This window comes from Nesoenas mayeri, assembly GCF_963082525.1.
Source record: "Nesoenas mayeri genome assembly, chromosome: 12".
In the NCBI taxonomy this organism is placed as follows: Eukaryota; Metazoa; Chordata; class Aves; order Columbiformes; family Columbidae; genus Nesoenas; species Nesoenas mayeri.
In genome coordinates, this window is record NC_137547.1 from 9696010 (window position 1) to 9722357 (window position 26348).

The window sequence follows — 26348 nt, forward strand, 5'->3', positions numbered from 1 at the left end:
GTAGCACCCCAACCAAAGTCCGGTGAGCATCACTGGGGTGAGCGAGTCGTTCTGCCCGGCCGTCCCCCTCTTCACCCTCCCCAAAAGGCTGTGACAACCCTGGGGAGAGAAACCTGAGCCTCACCACGGCATCAGATTCCTATTTCATCCTCCCCTGCCCAGCACCAGCCGCTCTTCTCGCTCCCCTTCGCCTACCGGAGCAGCTCGCTGTGGTGAGTGCGCTGAGTTTGCCAGGGCTCTGCCCGCTCCCTTCCTGACACATGTTCCTGTTCCTCCCGCTCACAGCATTGTTGGAGGGTGCAGATCTCTCCAGCTGGGTTTTTTGGGTGTTTATTTGCAGACAGACTCGGAGAACAAGAGGATACCAGAATTTTGACCCTGGAGAGAGAAAAGCCATGGGGAATGGGATGAGCAAGGTACTGGGGGGATTGGGGGTGGTGGCCAGTGTGTCCTCCTTGGGCAGGACCTTCTGCAACCCAGCTTGTCCCAGACTGACCCGATGCCCTAAATACAACAATTTGCTTCTTCCCTTTCTCATTCCCCTTTGAAACTTTGAGCACTTAAGAAGGGGAATTAATTAAGAAAGCAAATGCTGATCCTGGATTTGTATCTGAGGCGAAGAGCTGAGTGTCTTGTGGGTGTTAGAGAAGTGACAGCTGGGTTTGGGTGCCCGTCCCTTGGGTGATGAGGCCATGGCATTTAAATCCTCAGGGTTGATGGAGGTGGCTGCAGGGAAATTTCCCCCCTGGGTCATGTCTGTGCCCCACAGCCTTGAGCTGCAAAGCAGGAACTGGGGTTTTACTGGTGCTTGTTGCTCAGCTGAACCCCCGGGCTGACCCGGGGGATGGATTTCTGTCGTTATCCTTAAATAACCGCTTGGTATGTGTGTTCTCCGGTTTAAAATTAGACTCTGGGACAACAGCAGAGAGATCAGATCAGGGCAAAACTCCCTCTGCGTGGCTCTGGTGTGGTACAACACTGGCATTTCACTCCCTGCAGACTCAGCCTGACCTGCAAAGTGGCTTTTACAGCCTCCCTGGTGCCACCAAAACCTTTTGGGGAGCCAGAGTTGCCTTTGCTGGGGGTTGGGTCGGTGCAGACACCAGGATCTGGCCTTGATTTCATGAGGCGCAGGACTTGAAATCCCCCTTCCCATGGCAACAGCTTGTGCTGGGCACAGCCATTTGCTGAGCCCAGGTGTTTGCACCCCAGGAGTGGGCTGGGGTTCAGCTGGATGGAACACGTTGGGCTGGATGTGACCCAGAGCTGCTGGAAACCCTCCCTGCAGCCTCCCAAACTGCGTATCTTCTGCCAGATGGGTGCAAACAAGGCCGATTAGGAACCAGCTTTTCTTTTCTGTGCCCCTGGAAACTGCTCTGGTGGGTTATTACACCCCGTAAATATGCTGAGCTGCCCCTTTCTCTCCTTCATAAACCTGTGGCAGCCAGTTGGAGACCATATTTGCATATTTGATGGCACTTACTGCAACATCCTGGCCAGAAAAGCTTTATAAATAGCCCGTGCGTTTGCCTGTCTCTGCCCAGCTGGCACAGGAAACCTTTGAAAGTATTTGCGGGAGGTGGTTGCTATAGAACAGCAAAACAAACTGGAGCTGCCTTCAGGAGCTGGGGCCTTGGGGGGTCCCTGCTGGAGCCCCTGCTTGAAGGAGGAGCCTGGGGGGGGGCTGAGACGTTTGGGGAATCCAGTCCCCAGCACTGCCTTTCCAATAGCAACAGGAGGAAATGCAAACCCCTTCGTTTATGGCCTCAAGTTATATATCAGGGGAGATTGAGGTTGGATCTGGGGAACAATTTCTTCCTCAAAGGGCTGTCGGGCATTGGAACAGGCTGCCCAGGGCAGTGGTGGAGTCACCATCCCTGGAGGGGTTGAACAGGTGGAGATAAAGTTCTCAGGGACATGGTGTAGTGGCAGAGTTGAGTTAATAGTTGGACTCAAGGATCTTGAGGGTCTCTTCCAAACAAAACTATTCTGTGATTTATGTGATCAGTTTTCCTGAGCTCTGCACTCCTGGAGAGGTTTGGGCTGGTGGTTTGAGTGAGCTCAACCTTTGCTGTTTGCTAATTAAGTTGGTGTTTGTATTAGTTTAAGTTTGTATTGATTAGGTGTTCAGTTTATCACTGCCTGGGGAGTTCGGTGCTGGGTGCCCTGGTCCTGCTGATACCACATGTTCACATTGATACTCCTGCCACATTGGATGCACGTTGCGCCTGGCACTGTCTGAACTATTTTTCTTTTTCATCACCTCCCAGGTTGTCAAAGGCCTCTACCTCGGGAACATCCGCGGTGAGTGCCTTTCCCTGCTCCGACTCCACGCATCTGTGGGATCCCCCAGCAGCTGAGGGGGCTGGAGGAGCCCCTGGGGTGGGTTAAATGTTGGACTCAGTGATCTTGAGGGTCTCTCCCAACCAAAATGATTGTGATTCTATGAAATCTCCCCATGTTTGCTAAGACAATTATTTCCAGTGGTCACCTCCTGGTTTTCTTACTGATGCTTGGTGGGGAGTGGGGTGGAGCTTGGGTTTCACCCACCAGCAAGAACACACCAGCCTTTACCAAATTAGCAGTGGAATTCCTGATTCTGGGGGTGCTTTTAGGAGCCTGTTGAATAGCCAGTGCATCCAAGGGGGATTTTGCTTTGCAGGAGGTGCATTCTGATGCTTTGGTTTCCCTTTCTGCAGCATGTGGGGGGAGCGGCAGTGAGAAGGGCTGGCGCGGGGATCGGGGGTGATGGATGAGGGATGCTGGGGTGTGCGTGGTCCAGTAGATCTTCCAGGAGAGCAGGTGATTGATGTGCTGCTGCTGTTTCCAGACTCTGAGGACCGGGAGAACCTGCAGAGGAATGGGGTTACACACATCCTCTCCGTCCACAACCGCGCTGAGCCGGTGCTGGAGGTGGGTGCCTGGGTTGGGGGCATCTGGGGGGTCACCCTGGGGTAGAAGGAGCTGGGAAGGTGCATCTGGGACACACCATTTTCTCCTGTTGTGGGGCAGAGAGGGGAGAAGCAATGCTGGATTTGCACGAATTTGCACGCATTCGCACCAGTTTGCACCGATTTGCACCATGCAGTATGTGATCTGCACCCAAAGGCGCTCAGCGCTGGATCTTTGGAGGGGGGATTGGTGTTTTTGGGGGGCATGGCCACCCCAAACGATGGTGTTCGGGTGAAGTTGTGCCGCCGCGGGGGAGGCGGGGCCGGGAGCCGGCGGGGTGGCCGGTGCTGCGGCGGGGAGAACCGCGAGAGGGCGGCGGTGACCCGCGGATGGGGACGGCGGGGCCGCGGCCACCCCGACCGGGGGCAGGGGGGACAGTGGGACCCCGAGCAACCCCTCTCCCCCAGACAGGGCTCCTGGGCCGCCCTGGCTTCGCCTGCCCGGTTCCCCCACCTGATGGTCCTCGGAGCGCTGCGGAACCCTCGGGCTGTGAGTCGGGGAAGCTGAGGCAGGGGGAGCTGCCCTGTGGTTGATGCTGGAGGTACAGGCTGGGTCTTTTGTGCCCGAATCCACGGAGCCATGGGGCGGGTGGAGCTGCAGCAGGAGGAGGGGAGTGCTCGGCCATGCTGCTCATCTCGTGGTTGCATACAAAAGTACTCCCAGAATCAGGAATTCTACTGCTAATTTGGTAAAGGCTGGTGTGTCCTCGCTAGTTGGGGAAATCCAAGCTTCACGCCACTCCCCACAGGGCTCCGGTAAGAAAACCAGGCGTTGGCTGCTGGAAATATTGTCTTAGCAGGCAGGGGGAGGTTTCATAGAATCATAGAAACATTTTGTTTGGAAGAGACCCTCAAGATCGTCAAGTCCAACCGTTACCCCACCCTTGGCACTGACCAATGTACTTAAGAACCTCATCTCTGTTTGTTCAACCCCTCCAGGGATGGTGGCTCCACCACTGCCCTGGGCAGCCTGTTCCAATGCCTGAGTCCAACTTCATCCCAGCGTTGGACCCACTGCTGGCTCCCAAATCCCGGGATGCTGCAGAAGGCAAAGGGGATGGCATGGACCCTTCATCCTTTGGGCATCCTTTGGAGCCCCAGGAAAACACCAGCTTGAGCATTTAGGATGAGAGAAAATGGCCTAAAGTTTCTCCAGGGGGGTTTTAGGTTGTACATTGGGAACAATTTCTTCCTGGAAAGGGCTGTCGGGCATTGGAACAGGCTGCCCAGGGCAGTGGTGGAGTCACCATCCCTGGAGGGGTTGAACAGATGTGGAGATGAGGTTCTCAGGGACATGGGGCAGTGCCAGGAATGGGTTAATGGTTGGACTCAATGATCTTGAGGGTCTCTTCCAATCTAAATCATTCTATGATTCTATGATTTTCACCACTAAGGCACTGAGTAATGTGGGAGAGGAGAGGAGAGGAGAGGAGAGGAGAGGAGGGGAGGGGAGAGGAGAGGAGAGGAGAGGAGAGGAGAGGAGAGGAGAGGAGAGGAGAGGAGAGGAGAGGAGAGGAGAGGAGAGGAGAGGAGAGGAGAGGAGAGGAGAGGAGAGGAGAGGAGAGGAGAGGAGAGGAGGACATTGCAGAAAATTGGTGTAGAGAAATGGCTGGTGATTGGAGAAGGGGCAGCATCTGGGGCTGATGGGGCTTGGGACATGGCCAGATGGGGAGCTAACCACATGGTGAGCTTACAACATGGAGCGAAGCCAGCAGGCTGTCGGAAAAGAGGAACAGGAAGAGCATGGTGGGTTGAGCAATGTGTCAATCACAGCCATGGGTTGGGAACCGCAAAGCCCAGCACCGTTCCCATGCACGGCCGATGCGGAATGGGGGCACCAGGGGAAGGGGAAGCTGCTGGGAGCCCGGCAGTTAATCCAGGATTGGGGTGCGGGTTGCATTTTGAGGAGGTGTGGGGTCACTTCGGCTGTTTCACTGCTAGGCATGATGGCTTTGCTGGCATGGTGGTTTTGTTGGTATGGTGACATCAGGCTGGTGCCACATCTGGAGTCCTGTGTCCAGTTCTGGGCTCCCCGGTTTAAGAAGGACAAGGAATTATTGGAGAGTCCAGCAAGGGCTACAGAGATGCTGAGGGGTCTGGAGCATCTTTCTGATGAGGAGAGACTGAGAGAGTTGGGGCTGTTCAGCTGGAGAAGAGAAGGTTGAGAGGAGAACTTATTTATGTTATATATATATTTATGTTATATATATATTTATGTTATATATATATTTATGTTATATAAGGTTCAGATTGGATATTAGGAACAATTTCTTCCCAAAAGGGCTGTCAGGCATTAAAACAGGCTGTCCAGGGCAGTGTTGGAGTCACTATCCCTGGAGGGGTTGAATGGATGTGGAGATGAGGTTCTCATGGACATGAGGCAGTGCCAGGGTTGGGGTAATGGCTGGACTTGATGATCTTAAAGGCCTTTTCTAACCAAAACGATTCTACGATCCTAATATCTCAGGGTGGGTGTCAGAGGATAGACCAGACTCTTTCCAATGGTGTCCACCGACAAAGTGAGGGGCAACGGGCACAGACTTAAACACAGGAGGTTCCATCTGAATATGAAGAGAAACTTCTTCACTTTGAGGTTCCAGAGCCCTGGACCAGGCTGCCCAGAGTGGGTGTGGAGTCTCCTTCTCTGGAGACATTCTGTTATCCCCGTGCCCATCCCACTCTGCTCCTTCCTTCCTTAAATAATCAGTTTTTTCCAGCCTCCTGGTTTGCCCCGGGCTGGAGGAAAGTGAGGGTCATTTGGGGGCTTGGTCTTTATCAATGCAGGGGGCTCCTTCCAGCAGCCAATGGAGAGAGGGCAATCCCAGGTGCTCAACCGCTTCAGCTCTGGCTGGCAGGATTTCCACCCATTTTGCTAAGAAAAGAAAAAAAAATACAACAAACCAAAACTCAGATGAAAAGTATCTAATTTTAGCTCAGAACAGGGAGGATCGAGGAAGCGACATTTTAAAGAAAGTAATCTGACCTACGCCAACATGCGGCAGGATGATTTATTGCGTATGAAAAGGACAGGGAGGAAATAACTCATTGATGAGGGTGACTTCATCGGTGCGTGTTCGCACACGTCTTCCTGATGGGATTCACCGGTTGGGGACCCGGGAAAGGAGCGGCTCAGTTTTGAGGGGGTCCTGAGCATTGTGGTGGTTCCCCACAGTTCTCTGGGCTGAAATGGGGGGAAATAGCCTGGGGTGGGATGGATGTGACATGTCATGGAGCGGGATGATGGCACTGAAAGTGGATTGAGGTTTCCCCTTCACCTCAGGGTCAGCTGGGATGAGGAAAATAATAAAAATGGTGGATTTTGTGTTTCTTGGAGGTATCTTATTACTGCAACCATCTTTTGTATTGCAGGACATGACTTATCTCTGCATCTCAGCTTCGGATTCATCCAGTCAAAACCTGTAAGTCGTTTGCTGTCCTTCTGCCTCCCAGCAGCGCATGTTGGTAGTTGTGGGTCAGTAAAAGTTCAGATTCTGCAGGATGAAGGTTCAGTTCATTGGTGCTATGGAAATTTTGTAGCATCGCCATACTTGGCAGAAGTTTTATCTCATTCTCAGGTTGTAAATAGCATTTGTAGGGCTTAAAATCTGTTCCTGTGTGTGTTTGCAGTCAGTAAATTTAATTTTCCATCAAGTGTCAGAATTATTCTACTGGGCAAGGTTGCAAATTTGAGCATTTTTAATTGGTTTAGAAAGACAATGATTTGTGTCAGTCTTCCAGCCATTCTCCTGGAGAAGAATAACAACATATTTATTAAAATCAATATTTTTTTTACCCACACAAAGCTTAGGTACTTGTAAATCCTTTAATGATGTCCTCAAAGCTGGTGAGAGATGCTGCCCCAGTTTTGGTGGAACACAGAGCTGGAGTGGCCCTGGGAGCATCCCGGTACCTGCTGCTGCTTGGGCATCAGACATCTGTAAACCACCCATTCTAACCAGAAAATGAGTGACTCCGATGGATTTTTTTTCACCAATAAAACCCTAAAAATGAAGCTGGTTTGTGGAGCTGCTGGTTTTCCCACATCTTTGGGAGACGCTGTGCCTGGGGCTGTGATTCTGCTCACTCACCCTCCTGCTGAGCGGAAAGAGAAGCTTTATGAGAAAACTCTGCCTCAGCAAGAACTGCCTTTTTTTGGCTGTCTTTTTTCTCTCTGATTTCTTTGCATTTGTGGCATGTCCACCGAAAGGAAAAAAAAAAGAAGAAAAGACTGACTGCCGGAAGGAAGACTTATTCAAGGAACTATTTTCTGCTTGTTAGTTTGTGCCTTGGATTTCACAATCCTGGTGAGCTTCATGTCCTGCAGAGGCATCGCTCCTGGAGGCAAAAGCATCGTGTGCTGACAAGCAAGGTGCATCCCTGCTGGTCCCAGCCTGGGGGCTGAAGGGGAAAACTGGGATCTGGAGAGCTTGGACCAGGCACCACGTGCAGGTCCTGTGGGATGCCGGTTGCTCTGAGAAGATAAGTAGGACAAGGTTTAAGCAGGGAAAGGCTCCCCAAAGTGTGATGATCCATTTGCTATGGTGGTCAAGGAGGAGGCACGTCTGTATCCCACAAGGAGCGATGGGCTGACATCTTCCAGGGTTTTATATTTTCAGAGACTCTTCCACCTCTCCTCTTCTTGGGCAGCAGAACCCCCTGCTATTTTTGAATTGTATAGAATCATAGAACAGTTGGGATTGGAAGGGACCTTCAAAGCTCACCCGCTGCCACCCCTGCCATGAGCAGGGACATCTTCACCAGCTCAGGTTGCTCAGAGACCCGTCCAGCCTGGCCTGGGATGTCTCCAGGGATGGTTCATCCACCACCTCTCTGGCCAACCTGGGCCAGGCTCTCGCCACCCTCAGTGTAAAATATTTCTTCCTCATGTGGAGCCTGTATTTGTCCTTTGCTGGTTTCTTGGAAGGCACTTGAGCTTTTCACATCCAGGAAGGAATGAGGAGCATCATCCCTTCGATTTCTCAGCCAGGACAGGGTGAAGACCATCCCCTTTGATGGGCCAACAGGGGTGGGGGAGATTTTGGAGGGTTCTGCCTTGCCCCCAGATGGAAGGCAGCTCTGAGTCCCACAGGGGTCTCAGAGGAGGATAACCTTACTGGGAGCAAGCCCTTGGTGAGGGACACAGGGTGAATAACCCTGCAGCAGCTCGTCCTTGGCTTCTGAGAAATCAGGAAGGTTGTGCGGGCACTCGCCCACCCCATCACGTGGAGGCAGAGGAACTGCTGGCTCCAGCAATTGCTGCCGGGTGGCAAGAACCCTCTTCTCCTCCTCCTGAAAAGGCCAGGGCTGTGTGGTCAGCGAGTCCACCAGCAGCTCAAGTTACCCAGGACCAGGTTTTCTGACTCAAAACTCCCCCAGGGCTTGGTGGGACCTTGAGGGTGCGCAGGGATGGGCAGCCTTGATGTCCTGAGGAGCTGAATATCCACTGTGGTGTGAGCTCTTGGAGATGCTGCTGACTTTGAGAGGGACCAGCTGTGGCTTCCAGCATCCTGTGCAGCGATGTGCAGGAGAGATGCGTCTCACCAGAGCCTCTGTAATCCCCCTGCTAACGCCTATGAGTACATACAGAGTTATTTATCCTATTTCCTAGGTCCCCATGCCTTCAAAAAGATGGTGCTGCTCATATTGCTGAGCATCCAAGTCAGAAGGAGAGAAGCTTTCTGAGCTGCCAGCAAGCACTGGCTCTCTAACCTGCCCTGTTTTATCACAGAATCATTTTGGTTGGAATAGATCCTTAAGATCACCGAGTCCAACCATAACCTAACCCTGGCACTAACCCATGTCCCCGAGAACCTCATCTGTGTCTGTTCAACCCCTCCAGGGATGGTGACTCCATCACAAGCATCACCCTCTTCCCATCTTGATGCTTTGGAAAGCAGGAAGTTTCCCCAGGAAGTCACAGTCACTCCCCCATCCTCACCTCCTGCCTCTCTCCTCACAGGCTGCAGCATTTCAAAGAGTGCATCAAGTTCATCCATGAGTGCCGGCTTGGGGGGGGAGGCTGCCTCGTCCATTGGTGAGAGATGCTGGCACCACCTCGTGTCCCTGTGTCACATCGGTCCTCTGGGAGGTGGGGGTGGGGTCCCCAAAAAGTGTCCTTGGCATCAAGTGTCACCTGCAGTGGGGAGGAAGAAGAGGAGAGGACAAGGAGCAACAGGAGGTAGACAGGGCAAGGTCTCCAGTACTCAGAGCTGCGGGGATGGGTGGTCCATGCACTGAAACCCTGAGCATCCAAAGAATCATAGAATGATTTAGATTGGAAGAGACCCTCAAGATCATTGAGTCCAACCATTAACCCATTCCTGGCACTGCCCCATGTCCCTGAGAACCTCATCTCCATGTCTGTTCAACCCCTCCAGAGATGGTGACTCCAGCACTGCCCTGGGCAGCCTGTTCCAATGCCCGACAGCCCTTTGGGGAAGAAATCATTCCCAAGATCCAACCTCAACCTCCCCTGGTGCAACTTGAGGCTGTTTCCTCTCATCCTGTCGCTTGTTCCTTGGGAGCAGAGCCCGACCCCCCCTGGCTCCAGCCTCCTTTCAGGCAGTTCAGATTTCAGAAGGTCTCCCCTCAGCTCTTGTTCTCCAGCTGAACCCCCCAGGTCCCTCAGCTGCTCCCACCACACTTGTGCTCCAGCCCCTTCCCCAGAGCTGGGACAGGCTGGAGCAGGGGGACACAGTGAAGCCACCAATCTGGAGCCACCGTCAGCCGCTCCCTGTCCTTACCCCCACCCCACCCATGTCCAAGGATCCCTGCCAGCACCCAGCAAGATGGGGTGTCCATGGGAAGCTGCATCCCATAGATGTCCCTCACCTCCCCGATGGGAGTCCCTGTCCCTGACACTGCTCACTTGCTCCTTCCCAGCCTGGCCGGGGTCTCCCGCAGCACCACCATCCTGGTGGCTTATCTGATGACGGTGACAGAGCTTGGCTGGGAGGGCTGCCTGGCCGCCACCAAGGCTGTCCGGTCCTACGTCAGCCCCAACTTTGGCTTCCAGCAGCAGCTGCAGGAGTATGAGGCCACCTTGCTGCAGGAGGTACGTCCCACCCCGGCGTCCCCTTCTACAGGTGGCTATGGGGTTTGCAAACATGCATGGCTCTTTTGCATGCAGCTCGCTGCAGGGCACCAGCTGTTTGCTCGAGCTCACCTCTGTGTATGCTATTTATTGCCTGGGGATTTTGGGTTTTGCATTTAAAAAAAAAAGAAGTGCCTAGACATGATGCGAATGCACTTAAAAAGGTTCTTTAAAACCACAATGCTTTTCTAGGACACAGTGGGAGGGATAAGTGAGCAGCAAGTCCCCAGGATCCCTGGGAAGGATCTGGGCTGGTTCCAGGGAATGCAGCACAGCAGAGCCGGAGGCGGAAAGAGGGAGAAGAGAGGGAGGAAGGCTCTTGTGAAAGGCTTAGGGATGTCTGGGCGTGCTTGGAGCTGCCTGGGCTCCCTCTCACAGCAAATCCTCTGCTTTTCAAAGCAGGTGACAGCCAAGAGCAAGCATTGGTGGAGAAATTATTCTCTTTCCTCCCCCAAACGGCACAGAACAGCAGGTTTTAGGACAGCAGAAGGCCTGGCTGGGTGGGTTCCTGTCCTTATGTCGTTGTAGCTGAGCTGGATGCTAGGAGTGTCAGTGGCACATTTAATAGGGAGAGCACAAATTGCAGAGATCAGAGCTGCACTTTTGACCCAAAAGCTTTCAAAACCAAAGAGAAAAACTTTTAAAAGCACCAGACCTGTCGGCTGTCCCCCAGCCTCCCCACTCCTCTGTTCAGCCCTGGGCTCTGCAGAGAAGGACCAGGGTCCAAAACTGCCCCAGGAGGGCACATGGGACAGAGCTGGACCTCTGTGAGGCAAGAGAAACCCACAATTCCTTTACAAGGAATCTCGCAGCCCACGTCACCCCTGAACTCGGTCCCATCCCTGGAGGCAAAGCGCCAAGTGAAACCTCCGCCAGCATCATGCGACGTCCCCACAGCAAAGAGCGATGGAGAGCTGGCCATGCGAGCCCTAGAAGGGGATTTCTGTCCTTCCAGGAGGGAGGCAGGGACAGCATGTGACATCAGCCCAAATGTCAGCCCCTTTCCCGCCGCTGAGTTCCCTTTGCCGGAGACAGCGGGCAGGCGCTGTCACATGAGGGACATGGCCCTGCCTTGTCCTTGCAAAAACGCCTGCGGAGGAGGGTGGAAAATGGTCAAAGAGGTTACAAAACCCTCCCTGGCACTGGAGATTCCCTGTGGGGCTTCCCTCAGCTGGGTGGCTCTCCCCAGCCCTTCCCATGCTCAGATTGTGATGGGTGGTTTGTTGTGCCCCCTCCTCCACCCACCCTATTCCTCCTGCTCTCCCAAATCCAAGCTGGGCTCAGCAGACACTGGACTTGCCTCCCTTTCACTTAGATGCTGCCTTTTCATCACCTCAAAATTTTGCTGGCAGCTTTGCAAGCGTTTCTCTTAAATTATCAAAGTCAGAGCCAGGCTGGAGGCACTCGGATGTGTTTTTTTTATTGTTCTGAGCCCTGTGGTTTAGCAAGAGCCGCCTTTTCCTTGAAAAACCCCACGTTCCTGGTGCTTGCAGCATCTGGAAGGGAAGCTGGGGATAGCCCTGGGGGACACAGCTGGGTGCTGGAGCGGGGGCTGCTCCAGCATTACTCACCCCCAGCTGTGTTTGAAGAAGAGGAAGAGCCGGAATGGATGTTCCAACCCCCCTGAGGATGCTCTTTTCTCACTTGCACCTGTGGCCTTTGCAAGAAGAAGGGATTTACAGGCAGGTCAGCCCAGGCGGGTGGCTGAGGGTCCCGTGGGGTGGTTGGTGTCACCTGCATGGCCAGGATTCCCTGGGACCCGGTGCCACATGAGTCCCATGTCTTGTTTCATGCCAAGCAGCATCTGGCTTACTTACCTTGGCTTTGGGAGGTCACACTGTCTTTCCATTTGTGACTTTGGGGTGGTTTTCCATGTGTGCAGGTACGATGCAGGAGCATCCTCTTGCTGAGGATGCAAGAGTTTAAATTTCCCCATTTAGCCCATCTGTCATCCTGGTAAGCAGCAATTTGGAAACACAGTGTTGGCAGCAGCCATGGACAGGCTGCTTGGGAGGAAATACCTCATTTCTCCTTGGCTAAAAGCTGTGAGGAACAGGTTGGACCTCCTGGAACATCCTGAGACCTCCTGGGATCTCCTCTCTGTGGGCAAGCATCCCTCAGTGCCTCAGTTTCCTCGATCTGAAGCAGGGACCTCAGATGAGAAATGGGGAAGATGCTCTCTGGTCCCAGCCAGCCGGCTCCTCGAGTGTGCAACTGTGGTTTCCAGCTGGCAAATGGTGCTTATCTGGGTGAGATGGATAAAGAAGGAAGGAAGGCACTGAGAGCAGGATGATGGGGAAGATCAGAAAAGGAAGTAAGCGAGTGTGGAGAAGGCAGTGTGGATGAGAGGGAGGGTACAGATGGACATTCAGGTGATGGAGCCATCCCCCAAGGTGCTGGCACACCATGACCAGGCTGCTGGGTGCTGTCCCTGATGGGACAGGGGCTCCAGGCCCCCGGAGAGAGGAGGAAAGCAGTGGGTTGGTGGTCAGCGCTGGAGGAAACGGGCTGTAACCACTTCTTGCTCTGGCTTTAAAGGGAAATGCCTGTCAGCAGCAGCTGGGTGCTTCCCCGGCCTCCCACCAGCTCCTGCCCTTCTCTGCTGAGTGGTGGAAGCAGCTGCAGGGCTGGGCTGAGCATCAATGGGTGCTGAGTCTCAGTGGTCAGACTGGTCTCCCCGTGGAGCTTCATCCCTCCACATGGGAGGGATGTTCTCCCCATGAGAAGCTAGCAGGGATGCTTGTCCCAAAATCCCATCCCAAATCCCATCCCAAATCCCATCCCAAATCCTTTGGGACTCATTCCCAGCAGTTGTATTCTAGCACAGAAATAAGATCTGGCTCTCGGGGTCCACCCCAAACCAGAGCTGTCCTAGCTCACAGGCAGCAAACACAGCAGCTGTGTGAATCCTGCTGCCTGAGGGAGTGGATTTGGGAAATCCAGACATTCCCAGTGGAAATCCCCTCTGCACAAGCAGACTTTCCCTCATTCAGAAGGTGGAGATGCCACCAGGGTCAGTCTCAGACTTTATGCTTTTGTGGTTTGTGGTCCACCGTCCTGCTGTCCATCCCTCTCTGGACCCTTCGCATCCGCAGATTTTGCATTCCCAACTCTGTGCCCTCCATCCTTAGGTGTTTGGTATTGCTGGGTAAGTTCCTACCACTGGAGCAGCTTGTACAGCGATGCGGGGGACAAGATGCACCCTCAAACCACTGGCAGCGATCATGATACTCTGCAAACAAACCTGGCCCAGTGTGCAAGAGCCAACTTGACCATGCAGCTTGTGACATCAAGTCCAGCCCATTCCAGCACTGCCATAGTGGTGGGGAGAAAGCGTGGGGAAGGTTTTCTTACAGAAATTTGTGCACACAAGGAACAACAGCAGCTTCTTGGCAATGAAAAATAAACCAAACTGCTGTCCTGACTGCAGCCGGAGCGGGAGGCTGAGGATGCTGCCAGCTCTCGCGTCCGACTGGCAGCCAAGCTGGCGGCATCTCTGCCAGGCTGGGGATGTGGGAGCACTCAGGCGGGGGGAACCATTGCATCTTTCATACGACATGGTTGGGTTGTGTGGTGTGGGAGCTCCTGTGAAACTGGGACTTTTCTGCTGGCTGTGGCTGGGTGTCCCCCAGCTTTGTCTGTGGCTGGGATGCAGTGAGCATTGTGCACCAGAGTCATTGCAAATCCCCGTTTTCAAACTGGGGGTGTCTCAGCCCCCTGGTGGCTCTCACAACCTCTTTTGGCTTTTTCCTGGCAGTATCGTGCCTGGATCCGTCGTGACTATGGCAGGAACCCGTTTCGGGACCAAGAGGAGCTGCAGGGCTTGCTGGCTGGGCAGGAGCAGCAGCTGGGGAGCAGGGATCAGTCCTGGCTCCGATCCTCGACTCCCACCTTCCCACTCCCCGACTGCACAGGTGGCACCGGCAGAAGCAGATGGATGAACAGATAAGCAGCTGGTTGCTTGCAGACCCTTGGGCTTGGAAAACTCCCTCTTCCCTTTGCCAAGTACCAGCACGGGTTTGTGTCTGGGGCAGAAAACAGCCAGCGATGGGCTCGGCTGCGGGCTCAGCGGTGGAGCAGGGGTGTCAGGACCTGCAGACCCTCCTCTGGGCTGCTGGATCTGTCTAAACCTCTCAGCAAGCTGGTTAATTGATGTCAGGGTCTTGCTCTGTCCTGTTCCCTCATTCTCCAGGGGATCACAGCCCCTTTGCCATCACCTGGAGCAGCCACCAGCCCCATCCCTCTCCCTGGTGACGTAGTACCTGGGTGCTCCCCAAGCGGGACAGGGGCATGCTGATATGGAGAGAAAAGTCACGGTGGGATAAAATGGGGAAAAGACACCTTGCTGCCTTCTTTGCAGTGAAGCTGGAGGCTGGTGCAGCCTGTGAGGATGTCCTGAGGCGAGAGGGACAGTCCCCGGGGGTGGGTGTGCTGCTGTCTCTCCTGGGATGGGAGAAGGGACAGGGGCTGAGCTGCTCCCAGGCACCATGTTCGGACTTTTCTGGTTCAGCCTGTCCTTGGCAAATGTCCATCTGGCATTTTTCTCAACCCAACCCCCAGGGAAGGGGGAAATCCAGTGGTGCTCAAGGCTCATCACCTCCCCATCCCCGGAGCTGGAGCGGTTTTGGTTTCCACCAGCGCCCAACCTGAATGTCCCCGGTTGCAAAGGAAGCTCAGTTGGACCCACAGACCAATTTTAACACTGTATTTCTCCAACAGCCTTTTTAATATGAAAAGACCATTACCGTGTCCCTTTTTTCATCCCAAACTCATACAGTGCCTTTCCAGGTGTGGGTTCCTTCGCCAGGGCTCCCCACATCTTCCTACAAGGGCGGGGGTCCCAGCTCATCAACTCAACCCTTCTACATTTAAACCTTTGACTCTTCCATGCCAGCTTGGCCTTTTGCTACAAATACTTTGCCTGGCTTCTCAGTAATATCTGCTCTGCAATCCATTCTGAGAAAAAAAAAAAAAAAAAAAGGTGCCTAGAATATTTCTAGGAATTCTCTTAATGAAAATTTCTGAGTACTCCAAGTCTGACAGTGCTGGGGTGACTTGCCCAACTCTTAATAAAGCAAGAGTGATTAAAACCATGAGGATGGCTGGTCTTGATTTGCAGTGTTCCTGGTGAGGATGGAGGGATGGACTTATGTGACTGCTCCGCTGCTGTGCCCTGTTTCCTGTTTTCTTTGTAAAAACCACCAGCAAAATTAAAAGTTTTAAAGGCTCAATGTCTAGCCATAATGCATAAGATACTGGGAAAAAAATACGAAGGCTTTTCCCCATGTTTTTAGGTTGAGAAAAGGTCCATGGGAATGTGTCCCCAGCAATTAATGAGATCAAGGACCATAAATGCTGTTGATGGAGTGGACTGAAGTGAAGTTAGGCAAACTGGGTCGGTTTTGGGTTTAATGCCCCTGTTATCATTTTAGGAAGCAAAAAAATGGAACTTGTGCACATGGAAAAAAAAAAAAAAAAGAGAAGAAAGTTGGTTTCTGGTATGAATAGGAAGTAATTGGAGATGTGTGATAAGCAGAGATTAGTTTGCAGAAGGTGCGATAACCTCTCCAGAGCACTGTGCCGGCTGGGATGGCTGTGACCCTTCTGTCCCACAGCCGGGCATCCTGAGACTCAAACATTCCCTGAGGAACCGCAGCACCAAAGCTCCTGGAAAAATCCCCGATTTTGAGAATTGCAAGGGATGCTCCCCATAAACTGCAGCATCACCTGCACCTGGCATCACAGCAGCAACTGTTTCTCAAATAACAACTCCTAAACCCATTTTTCCCTGAAGTGGAGGGGTGTCCCAGGTGAATATATATATTTTTCCACTCTGGCCTACATCAGCGGGACCTGTGGTGCCTTTCGGACTTCTGGGCATGGGAAAACAAGCCCTGAGGCTGCTGCCAGCACTGTCAGCAGCTGAAAACCCCATTTTAAGGAGGTTATTATTCTATTATTTTATCCTTCTCCTTCTGGGATTCCCTTAGCACCTCAAAATTGAGATTTTTGCCTTTCCAGGCTGCCTTCCATGAAGTTATGGAGCCAAAATGAAACCAGAGGTGATGGAATCACCCCACTGGTAGCAGGGTTGCAATTAGTTTTCAGCTCCTTGGGCTCCAGAGGGGATGGAGGCGTTTGATTATATGAAGCCCCTTGGAAATACCCCAAATTTGCCAGAACTTTTGCAAAACAAACACTTTTTTTTAGTGGAGGATGTGGGGAGGCAGGACGGTGATGCAAACTCCCTCTGCAATGCTTTTTTCTCGGTTATAAAAAAATTTAAAAAGCAAGAATCCTTCTAACCGCATCTGATTGCAAAAGATGTTTTTGGCTCCCCCCAAATCTCACAGGGGGGATCTGATTTGGATCAGTCAAGTGTTTAAAAACAAGGGTTATTACAGCCGTTATTTATCATAAATGGCAGTAAAGGTTGTGTACCTTAGATCATTATTTTTACTCTACCATCTGTGCAGCTTCATACATTTCCTATTTCTCTATTACCCACATGGGAGTAATTATGGTTTTCTTCCAAGAAATGCGTGTGTAATCTGGTAATCCCAAAAAATACCCTCTAAAATTGAGCTGCATATGGTCCATGATGCTCTGTGGTGACCACTGGCTCCAGCTGGGGACGTCAGGGCTGGGTTGGGGCTGCTGGGGACAGCAGGGGAGGGACCAATCCAGCACCAGGGGTTGAACTGGGAGGGAACTGGGAACTGCCTGGGGATGGGCTGGGCTGGGAGCGGGGATGGAATAACCTGGGACTGGGGACACTGGTCTGGGGTTGGAGATGGACCGATCTGGGACCGGGGAGGCTGGTCTGGGACAGGGGATGGATCAGTTTGGGTTTGAGGAGATTGGTCTGGGACTGGGAAGAGACCGACTGGGGACTGGGGAGATGGTTTGGGGCCGGGGATTAGTCGATCTGGGGCTGCAGAGATTGGTCTGGGACTGGGGAGACTGGTCTGGGATTGGGGAGGGACCAGTCTGGGACTGGGGATGTGCCGATCGGGGACTGGGGAGACTGAGCTCTGCCCGTGGATGGACCCTCGGGGGGACACGGGACCTACCCGGGACCCACCGGCCCAGTGGGAACCACCTGGGCGCCCCCGCCCCGCCCACTCCAGGCCCCGCCCCCGCCCCCGGCCCTGCCCCCTCCGGCTGATTTCTCGGAAACGCTCGCGCTGCGGAGAAAGCGGCGCTGGCCGCGCGCGCCTCACAGGTTGCCTCCCCATTGGACAGCCGAAGACAGGAGCAGCTCCCCATTGGGTAGGCGGGCACGGGGGGCGGATAGCTATTGGCAGAGAGGCGCGGGGGCGGGGACATGAGCGGGCCCACCTCCCCATGATGCTATAAAAGGCAGGGCGCGGCGGGTGGCGGCGTGGGGTGGAATCGAGCTAGGTATGTGTACAGGGTGTTCCCTCGGGCAACCGGGGCATGGGTGCGGGAAGAAGGGGGTGCTGGAGGTACGGGGGACCCTGGGGATGCGGGATCCACGATCCACCCAGCCCGGTACCCCCGGCCCCGTGCGTGCGGGAGCGCAAGGGCTGAGCCCGGTTGATGCTGAGCGGTGCTGGGGCTGCGGGAGGTGGTGTCCGTGATTCTCGGGTGGGGTGGGCTTGGTGGTGGCTTGGAGCTGGGGTGGGGAGTGTGATGTGCTGCATGGTGGAGCTGCCCAGGGCAGTGGTGGAGTCACCATCCCCAGAGGGGTTGAACAGACGTGGAGATAAGGCTCTTAGGGATGTGGTTTAGTACTAGATTCAGGTTATGTTTGGACTCGATGATCTTAAGGGTCTCTTCCAACCAGTGTGATTGTATGGTGTGGTGCAGCCTCTGCCAGCCCAATTTTAGGGCAGTTTGTCCCTCCTGATGTGGGGTGGATGTGCAGTATGCTGCATGGGATGGGCTTCTTGGAAGTGTCCTGTGTGTGCTGGCTCATGTCACCAGTGGCAGCCTGAAGGGCTTGCCCAGCCTTTTGTGGAGGGCAACTGGAGCCCTGGCTTCTGCCGGTGATCACAGAATGGTTGGGGTTGGAAGGGACCTCTGGAGATCATTTAGTCCAACCCACTAAACTGATGGGAACAAACTTTCTAGAAAATGGTCTGATTTAGGAGAGTCTCATTTCAGCAAGTGTTTCTGAGGCTCTTCATCTTGACATGACTTGGGTGCAAGGTGTTTGGTGCAGGGGCCCTCAGAGGGGCTGTGTGTCCTCATCCTGCTGGGGATGAGCTGTGGTATGTGATTTGGGGCAGCTGGGACCCAGAGCTGTGCCAGCACTGGCTGGTGGTGTTCGCTGTCACCATCTCCAAAAACAGAGACTGTGCTGTGGGTGGCCAAGGTGGTCTGTGTGTCCTGCTGCACAGCAATGGAGAGCGGACACAAGTTGGTGGCACTGAGCCTGTGAAAAAACAGAGACCCCCAGGTCACAGGCTGTGCTGGGAGCATCCTCATGTTCTCCCCAAAACCTTCCTTTGGGTCAACAAATACAAAAAAAAGAATGAGGGGGAGGCAGTCTGGTAAAATTTGGAGGAGGGTTGTGAGTCTGGAAGGCTGATTCTGGGGCTGCTGGTCATGTGTACCAGGCCATCAGCTCCTGGAGACTCTGCGGGTCTTGCTGTGGAGTTGGCAGTGGATGCCAGGAGGGTTGAGCCCTTTGTTGGGTGGGAGAAGGTTTCTCCTGGCTCTTCTGTGAAATCGCCCAGCAGTTTTGGCTAAAAATGACCTGAGGTCCCCAGCAAGGATGGCTTGGCATCTGTCAGCCTTCTGCTTGAGGGGATGGGTTGTGCAGGTTGTCACCTCCTCCAGGACAGACCACCACCAGCTGGGGACAGTACTTGGCTCCATCTCCTGCATACACTAAAGGGTGTCTGCCCTGGGGTGGTCTGTCCAGTGTCACTTGCTCAGGTGACAGCACAACCGGGTGCTTTAATCCCCGTCCATCAGCTTCCAATGTGACTTAGCAAAAAAAAGAAGGAGGAAACAGAGCTCAGAGTCAGCCTGTTTCTGTGAGTGGAGCTTTGATAGAGCTGGAGGAAGAATTTGAAGTAATTCAGAGCAAATTGCCTCATTTTTTTTTTTTCATTATAAAAGAAGCATGGGGGGGCAGATTTTAATGCCCCCTTGTGCCCCAGTTGTGGTGGGATGGTGCTGGGGGAGCTCACGGCACTTGGATCTCTCCCTCCATTCAGGATGTGTGACCGTAACGGTGGACGGCGGCTCCGGCAGTGGCTGATTGAGCAGATCGACAGTGACTTGTACCCTGGGCTCATCTGGGAGAATGAGGAGAAAACCATGTTCCGCATCCCCTGGAAACACGCTGGGAAGCAGGACTACAACCAGGAGGTGGATGCTTCTATTTTCAAGGTAGGGACAGTTGCTTAATGCCCTTTCTTGATGGTTCCTGGACGGGACAGTTGCTTAATGCCCTTTCTTGATGGTTCCTGGACTCAGAAATTCTGTGTGGTTTTCTTTCTTTCTGGTGAGAGGTGTCCATGCCATCTGTGGGTTTTGCATCCTTAACCCCTGCAGCAGATGCTTCACCCCACAATTGGTCTCCCAAGCTCTTTTGGGGGTGTTTTTTCTTCTTTGCTAAATGCTGGTGCCAGATTTAGGTTTGTTTTCAGCATGTTTGAATCCTGGCCTAACATAAGAAGCAGCTTGATGTGTTACTTTTGACCTGCTCTAAACTTGTTCTTGATAAAAGTCTGGATTTACCAAAAAACAAACAAACAAAAAAAACAAAACAAAAAAAACCCCAAGGACTTTGCAGGAGGGAAGTCTCATATTTCACTGATTGGGGGGATTTCCAGTTTTGGGAAAAAACTGTAGAATTCCATCCTAAACCAAAAATGTCAGGCTCTTCCTCAGGAATTCCCTTCCCTCTGCTTCCAATTCTCTGTACGGATGAGTGAGTTCACTCTCAGATCAGTGACAGCTCGTTAGTGGCTGGTTTGGGAGAACTAAGTTATGAGAATGGCATTGAGTTCAGCCATCTGGAAATATATAAACACTTACAAAATAAATATATATATATTTAAAAATAATATGTATTTTTGCAGTCTCCAGTCAGCAGTAAAATGTATTTTCCTATCAAAAGTACAAATGATGTTCTGATTTTAAAAAGAAATAAGCTCTCACTTATTAGTCAGGGGCTGGCAGATGATTATTTTGAATTTTTAACTGAGGTGTTAGCAGGTTGTTAGGAACATCGCTGCTTCAGTAGTGATTCCTCGTGTCCCCAGCAGCTCCTGACCACTTGGTGTGGAGATGAAGCTGTGTATTGTCATCCTGACATCTCCTTTTTTAAAACCTGGGTGCTGGAGCCCTTCCTGCACCCAGGAGCACGGCTGGGGCAGGTGCTGCTGCTCTGTCTCCACGTGTGGTAGCTGCACATGTGTCTGCAGTCGAGGAGCGAGATGGCAAATACACCCAGGATGCTTGAGAGGGTTCAGAGAGGCGAGGAGAGCGAGATGCTATTTGCAACCCCAGCTCCTTCACCCCTGCGATTTGGGGCATTTGCAGAACTGATGTGGAGGATTATTTTATTTTTTTGTATCGGTTTGTTTTAGGCCTGGGCTGTTTTCAAAGGCAAATTCAAAGAAGGTGATAAAGCGGAACCGGCTACATGGAAGACGCGCCTGCGCTGTGCCCTGAACAAAAGCCCTGACTTCGAGGAGGTGACAGACAGGTCCCAGCTGGACATCTCTGAGCCCTACAAGGTCTACAGGATCGTGCCAGAGGAGGAACAGAAATGTGAGTCTTCTGAGAAGGGGCTGACCCTCTGGTCCTGTGAGAAACCACGGGTTTGTGCTGCTGACCCACATCTGAGCAGAGTTTCCTGGCCAGATGCTGCTCTTGCACTGTGATGCTTCACTTGTCTGGCTTTGCAGAAGATGTCCCCTGTGTCACTGTGGTGGTGGGGAGGGGAAGGACAGGGCTTTTTTCTACTCCCTGAAAGAGCTGCTTAGGAAACAGGAGATAACAGCAGCACAGTGTAAGCTGCCATCCTGTAAAGATGTTGTGGGGCAAATCTAAAATTCTTCCCCCTTTAAGGGGTGTGTTTGAGCCCTAACCCCTTGTCCTCCCAACATGTGCCCTGGGCAGATGGCTGGAGCTCCAGTAAATTCCTTTTTTCCTGCCAGCGCTGTTTAAAGCAGCAGTAATTTCACGGAGAGCAGTTGCTGTTGCGATGTCCGGTGGGGCGCAGGTTGCACTAATTATATCTGCTTGTGGTTAGGTGTATGTGTACTTTTTTCTTTTTTTTTTTTTTTTTAAAGTTAAAAACTTGTAAAAACAAAAAAAACCAACCCTGCTGTCAGGAAATCTGCCTTTAGCATCTCAGTCTCCCCCATCCACGTTCACACAGGGGGCACGCTGCTGCTATGCAAATGGTGCTGCAGGTTCCCACCGGCAGCGTGACTGTGTGCAGGGTGGTCAGTGGAAAAAGGAGAAGCAGCAGCAGCGCCGGTCTCTGGGGTGCTCAGAGAAAAAAGGCAAAAAAAAAGACAACCCCAAGAAACAATCCTCTGCTCTAGCTCTGTCTCTGTGACTAGCTGGATTTTTGCTTCACCTTGCTGCTGCTCACTATGCACTGGGGAAACAGGTTGCAAACTGGGGTTTTGCTCCCAAAAAGCTGCTCTACATGGAGCTGGAGGGGGCTCTGAGCCCCCCCGAGGTGCTGTTACATGGCTGTGGTTCTCAGTTTCAGAACTTTCACAAGGCAAAGGGTTTCTAAAGCCCAGAGATGAGCTGTGGAGGGGTGGGTGTCCTCACTGCATCCTGACCTCTTCTTCCAGGCAAAGCAGGCATTGCCAACGGGAGCAACCTCACCGATGTGGTAGAGATGGACTGCAGCTCCTCGGCCATCGATGACCTCATGAAAGAGGTGAGCACTCACTGTGGACTGATGGTGTGGACGTCGCCTTTCTAAAATTCAGTTTGTGAAGCTTTGGGAACTGGTCTGGTGAGCAGTGCTGTGTTTTGCAGCTCATTCAGTGAGCTGGTTGCTGGTGAATGGCTTGTGCTTTTGATTTGCATCTGGGCAGGCGAGACCTTCGCTGAGGGACTGAGGTGGTTTTGCAGCTCTATTTCCCTTCTCGGCTGTGTCACCTTGGGCTGCTTCTGCTTGGTAGCTCTTGAAGGTGTTACTCAAGCATACAGTCTGGGCAATGCCCAATTTGCTATTTCTAACAAAAAAAAAAAAAAAATCCATTCATCCTGTTGACATTGCGATTTGGACCCTCTGAGTGCTGTAAGCATCTCAGTGCAGGGCAGCAACTGCCTGAGGCATCAAACCCGCTCTGATCTCTGTGTCTGGTCTTGCACAGCCCCCCTGCGTAGATGAATACTTGGGGATCATCAAGAGAAGCCCCTCACCCCCTCAGGAGACCTGCAGAAACCCCCTGATACCCGACTGGTGGGTGCAGCAGCCCAGCCCTGGTAAGAAGCTGACAGCACATGGGGTGTTTAATGGTGCTGAGATTTTTGGGGGCAGGAAAAAATCTTGCTGTACAGCAGTGGATAATGAACAAGAGTTGTATTTTATAATCTTTATTAAGTGAATAAGCTATGGCAGACTATTCCCTAACATTAAAACTGCTTAAAATACTAATTATGGACACTGTGCTTGGTATCAGGCACCCAACAGTGCATTGCATAAGATTAAATCCACCTGGGAGCATTTGCTGGGAAGCCTGATGTGCCTGGGAGAGAAAACCTGGGGTGCTTGTGGTGGCGAGAGAGGGAATTTGGGGCTTGGGAGCTGAGCACCCAGGCACAGCTCTGTGTTCTCTCTGCCCACAGCGTTGCCACTGATGAACGGATACTCCAGCTACGAGCAGCATCACTCGGGTAAGGCAGCTCCTCTGCTTGGCTGTGGCCACCGAATGCCTCTCTGGGGTTTGGCCTTGCATGTGAGGTGGCAGAAGGTGGCTCTGACTCTGCTCCTGGTCTTGGGGAGGTTTTGCTGTGGGTTTGGGAGGTGGTGCCACCCTCTTGAGTGTCCATGGGGTTTCTACGCTGAGAGGGAATGAGTCCCGAGCATATGGGGCTTGCTCTGGGGTGCTGGGATCAGCCATGGCTTTGGGTAGGGACATCTGCCTGCAGCAAGGGATGTGTGGAGCAGGGGCAGGAGGAATGGGGTCAGAATCAAGAGCTTTTGCTTGCTGATCAGCTCTGCTACCAGGCACCAGGCTGAGTGCTGAAAGAGATATCCTCTAGCGAGAAGGAGGTCTAATAATAGCATCATTTTGGTTGGAAAAGAGATTTAAGATCATTAAGTCCAACCATTAGCCAAACACTACCAAGTCTACCTCTAACCCATGTCCCTGAGAACCTCATCTCCACATCTGTTCAACCCCTCCAGGGATGGTGATTCCACCACTGCCCTGGGCAGCCTGTTCCAGTGCCCGATAGCCCTTTCCAGGAAGAAATTGTTCCCAATATTCATCAAATTAGACTTGCTCCCAGGAAATCTTGCTGCTCTCATGGGGTTTGGGCACTGCAGGAAAGAGCAGACAGGGTTTATCTTCTGATGGGTGCTGTATGTGTCCACCCACTCCCAGGTTACTCTCAGATGGTGATCAGCTTCTACTACAGTGGGAGGCTGGTGGGACACATCACCACCTCGTGCACCGAGGGCTGCCGCATCTCAGTTGGCCAGCCTTCCAGCCATGGCGAGAAGCTCTACGCCCCAGAAGCCCTGGAGCACGTGCGGTTCCCCTCGGCTGACGCCATCCAGAACGACCGTCAGAAACAGATCACCAGGAAGCTCTTTGGCCACCTGGAGAGGGGTGTCCTGCTGCACAGCAACAAGCAGGGCATCTTCATCAAGAGGCTGTGCCAGGGGAGGGTCTTCTGGAGTGGGAACACCATGGTCTACAAGGACAGGCCCAACAAACTGGATCGGGATGAGGTGGTGAAGATATTTGACACCAACTTGTTCTTTAGAGGTTTGTAGGAATGTTTCTCTCTGTCACTTTGTCTGTTTAGAATCACAGAACAGTTTGGGTTGGAGGGACCTTCCCAGCTCCCCCAGTGCCCCCCCTGCCATGAGGAGGGACATCTTCACCAGCTCAGGTTGCTCAGAGTCCTGTCCAGCCTGGCCTGGGATGTCTCCAGGGGTGGTTCATCCACCACCTCTCTGGGAACCTGGGACAGTGTTTCATGACCCTCATTGTGTATAAAAAATAAAAATTCTTCCTCATGTGGAGCCTGAGTGGTGTTGTGGGGTTGGAAGGGTGGAGCCCTTTGCCTTGGAGCACTTTGAAGTCATCAGTCCCCATCACCAAATGCTCTGGATGAGCAGCTGATGCTACTAGGAAGGAATAACCTGGTGTCTTGTGTCATCAGCAAATTCCTCCTGGCTGGAGGCTTTGCACATCAGAGCTGACTTCTCCTGAGCCCACAGCTTTCCCCCAGCAGGGTGCTTGTTGCTGAAGCTGTGGAGCAAAGTCTGGCACCTTCCAACTGTTCCCTTCTCCTTGCAGACCTGCAGTTTTACAACAACCAGGGCCACTTCCCAGACAGCAGAGTTGTGTTGTGCTTCGGAGAGGAGTTCCCGGACGCCGTGCCACTGCGGTGCAAGCTCATCCTTGTCCAGGTATGGACGGCTGCCCTTCAGAGCTCTGCTGCTACATTTCCCCCCTTTTACTGGATCATATATTTCCCCTTATTTCTTTTCTTTATGCCAAAGAGTAGGGTTCTAGCTCCAATTCCTGGAGCCACAGACCATCTGGGTGCCTGAATTGGTGGGGTGGCAGGTGTGGCATGAGTATCTGCTTATCTACAGCCTCCTGGGAGGTGCTTGGGCTCTTGCTTGTTAGAGGCTCCTTGATCTGAGTAGAACATATTTGCAAACAAAGCTCCCAAATGGCAAAAGCTTTTTCTAAACCTGTAGAAAATCTGTTTGCCTCCTCTGACTCCTTGGCACTAAAATCTTTGCCCTCTCCTGTGGGAAATTAGGGAGTAAATCCCTGGAATGGTTAAGGGACAGCCTCAAGCTGAACAGCCAGCAGAGGTGCTGGACAACTGTGGTGGACAATGATGGGGTTGGGAAATCTTCCAGAGGGTGAAGGAGGGGATGGGGTGAGAGGGGCAGTTCCCAGGGCTCTGACCAGAAGCATCTTCCTGGAGAATCTGAAGCAATTCTGGGATCTCAAAGCTTTGGGGCAATGCACAGGGTGTTTCTGGAGCCCGCATCCAGTGTGGGACACCCTTGGGTCAGCAGAGACATGGCATGGAGGGCACAGGGAGGGTGTTGCATCCACCCTTGAGCAAAAAGAGACCAACCAAGGCTGTGAGGTCCTGGGGGGGATTTTACAAGTTCGGGGATTGTGTGGGGAGGGACAAGAACAACTTTGTGACCTGGTCACATCTTCTTGCCTTGGGTGTCTATACCAGAGGATCACTCTGCATGTGCTGGTACATCCTCCAGCTGGTCCTCACCTCCAGCTTTGCTGGGAGAGGAGCTCTTGTGACTGCTCCTTTTTTAGATGTGCCAACTTGTGGAGTTGGACCTGTTGGCCTGCCTGATGGTGGCCACCTGGGTCTGCTGGGCACAACCACTCTGTGGTATCTCCCACCCCCATACACTGCTGGTGAGGTGGATCGCAGCAGTGAGAGACACACCAAGATGTTTCTCTTAATTTGGTGTCTTCATGGTTTGTAATTTTTGCACAGGTGGAGCAGCTGTGTGTCAGGCAGGTGGTGGAGGAGGCTCGAAAGACATGCAGCAGCAGCCCCATGCTCCCCATCGCTGATGAGACCCAGCATGACCAGGTGTACAGGATCTTCCAGGACATCTGTGGGACACACCAGCGGCCGCTGTTCAGGGAAAACCAACAGATTGCTGTTTGAGCCTCCTCTGTAGATACAGCCTGGTGGTTCGGGTTGACTCAGACCAAGTTTGGTTCTATTAGTGTCTGAATTCCCATTTTTTGGAAAGTCAGTTTTTGTTCTTTGCTGTTTCCAGCCCAGAGTTTGTATAAATACAGCAGTAAATTGCCATGAGAAAGTAGGGTGGATGTTTAGTGTCTGTCCTGCAGGCACTTTACTGATAAAAAAGACTTTATTACTGAGCAGGGAGTCCATGTGCTGGTGTCTGTAGCTGGTGTCTGTGAGCTGTGTGGAAAACTCAGGGCTGGGAGCGCTTTGTTGCCATTGTTAATGGCCAGTCAAGCAAAACCCAAAATCTACAGCTATAACGACCTGTCCCAGCACTCTGCAACTTGGACCTTGCTCAGAATAATGGTTTGGTAGGCAGTGACTCTTGGAAAAGCTTTAAAATGCTCAAATATAGGATT

At 52.6% G+C, this 26348-nt stretch overlaps 2 protein-coding genes across 2 annotated transcripts; both read left to right on the forward strand.

The window, feature by feature from the left end:
- Positions 1-386: 386 nt before the first annotated feature.
- Positions 387-13993, forward strand: LOC308045156 (dual specificity protein phosphatase 22-A-like; the record flags this gene model as incomplete). The annotated part of the gene is made up of 7 exons (XM_080352262.1): positions 387-416; positions 2271-2304; positions 2831-2913; positions 6321-6370; positions 8911-8985; positions 9834-10005; positions 13802-13993. Exons 1-7 carry the CDS (start codon positions 396-398, stop codon positions 13991-13993), a joined length of 627 nt encoding a protein of 208 aa, XP_080208388.1. The 5' UTR covers positions 387-395.
- Positions 13994-19087: 5094 nt separating this feature from the next.
- Positions 19088-25902, forward strand: IRF8 (interferon regulatory factor 8; the record flags this gene model as incomplete). Its single annotated transcript, XM_080351763.1, has 8 exons — positions 19088-19410; positions 20616-20799; positions 21843-21931; positions 22374-22485; positions 22849-22896; positions 23610-23996; positions 24534-24646; positions 25726-25902. The coding sequence occupies exons 1-8, from the start codon at positions 19189-19191 to the stop codon at positions 25900-25902; spliced, it is 1332 nt and encodes a 443-aa protein (XP_080207889.1). The 5' UTR covers positions 19088-19188.
- Positions 25903-26348: the final 446 nt, after the last annotated feature.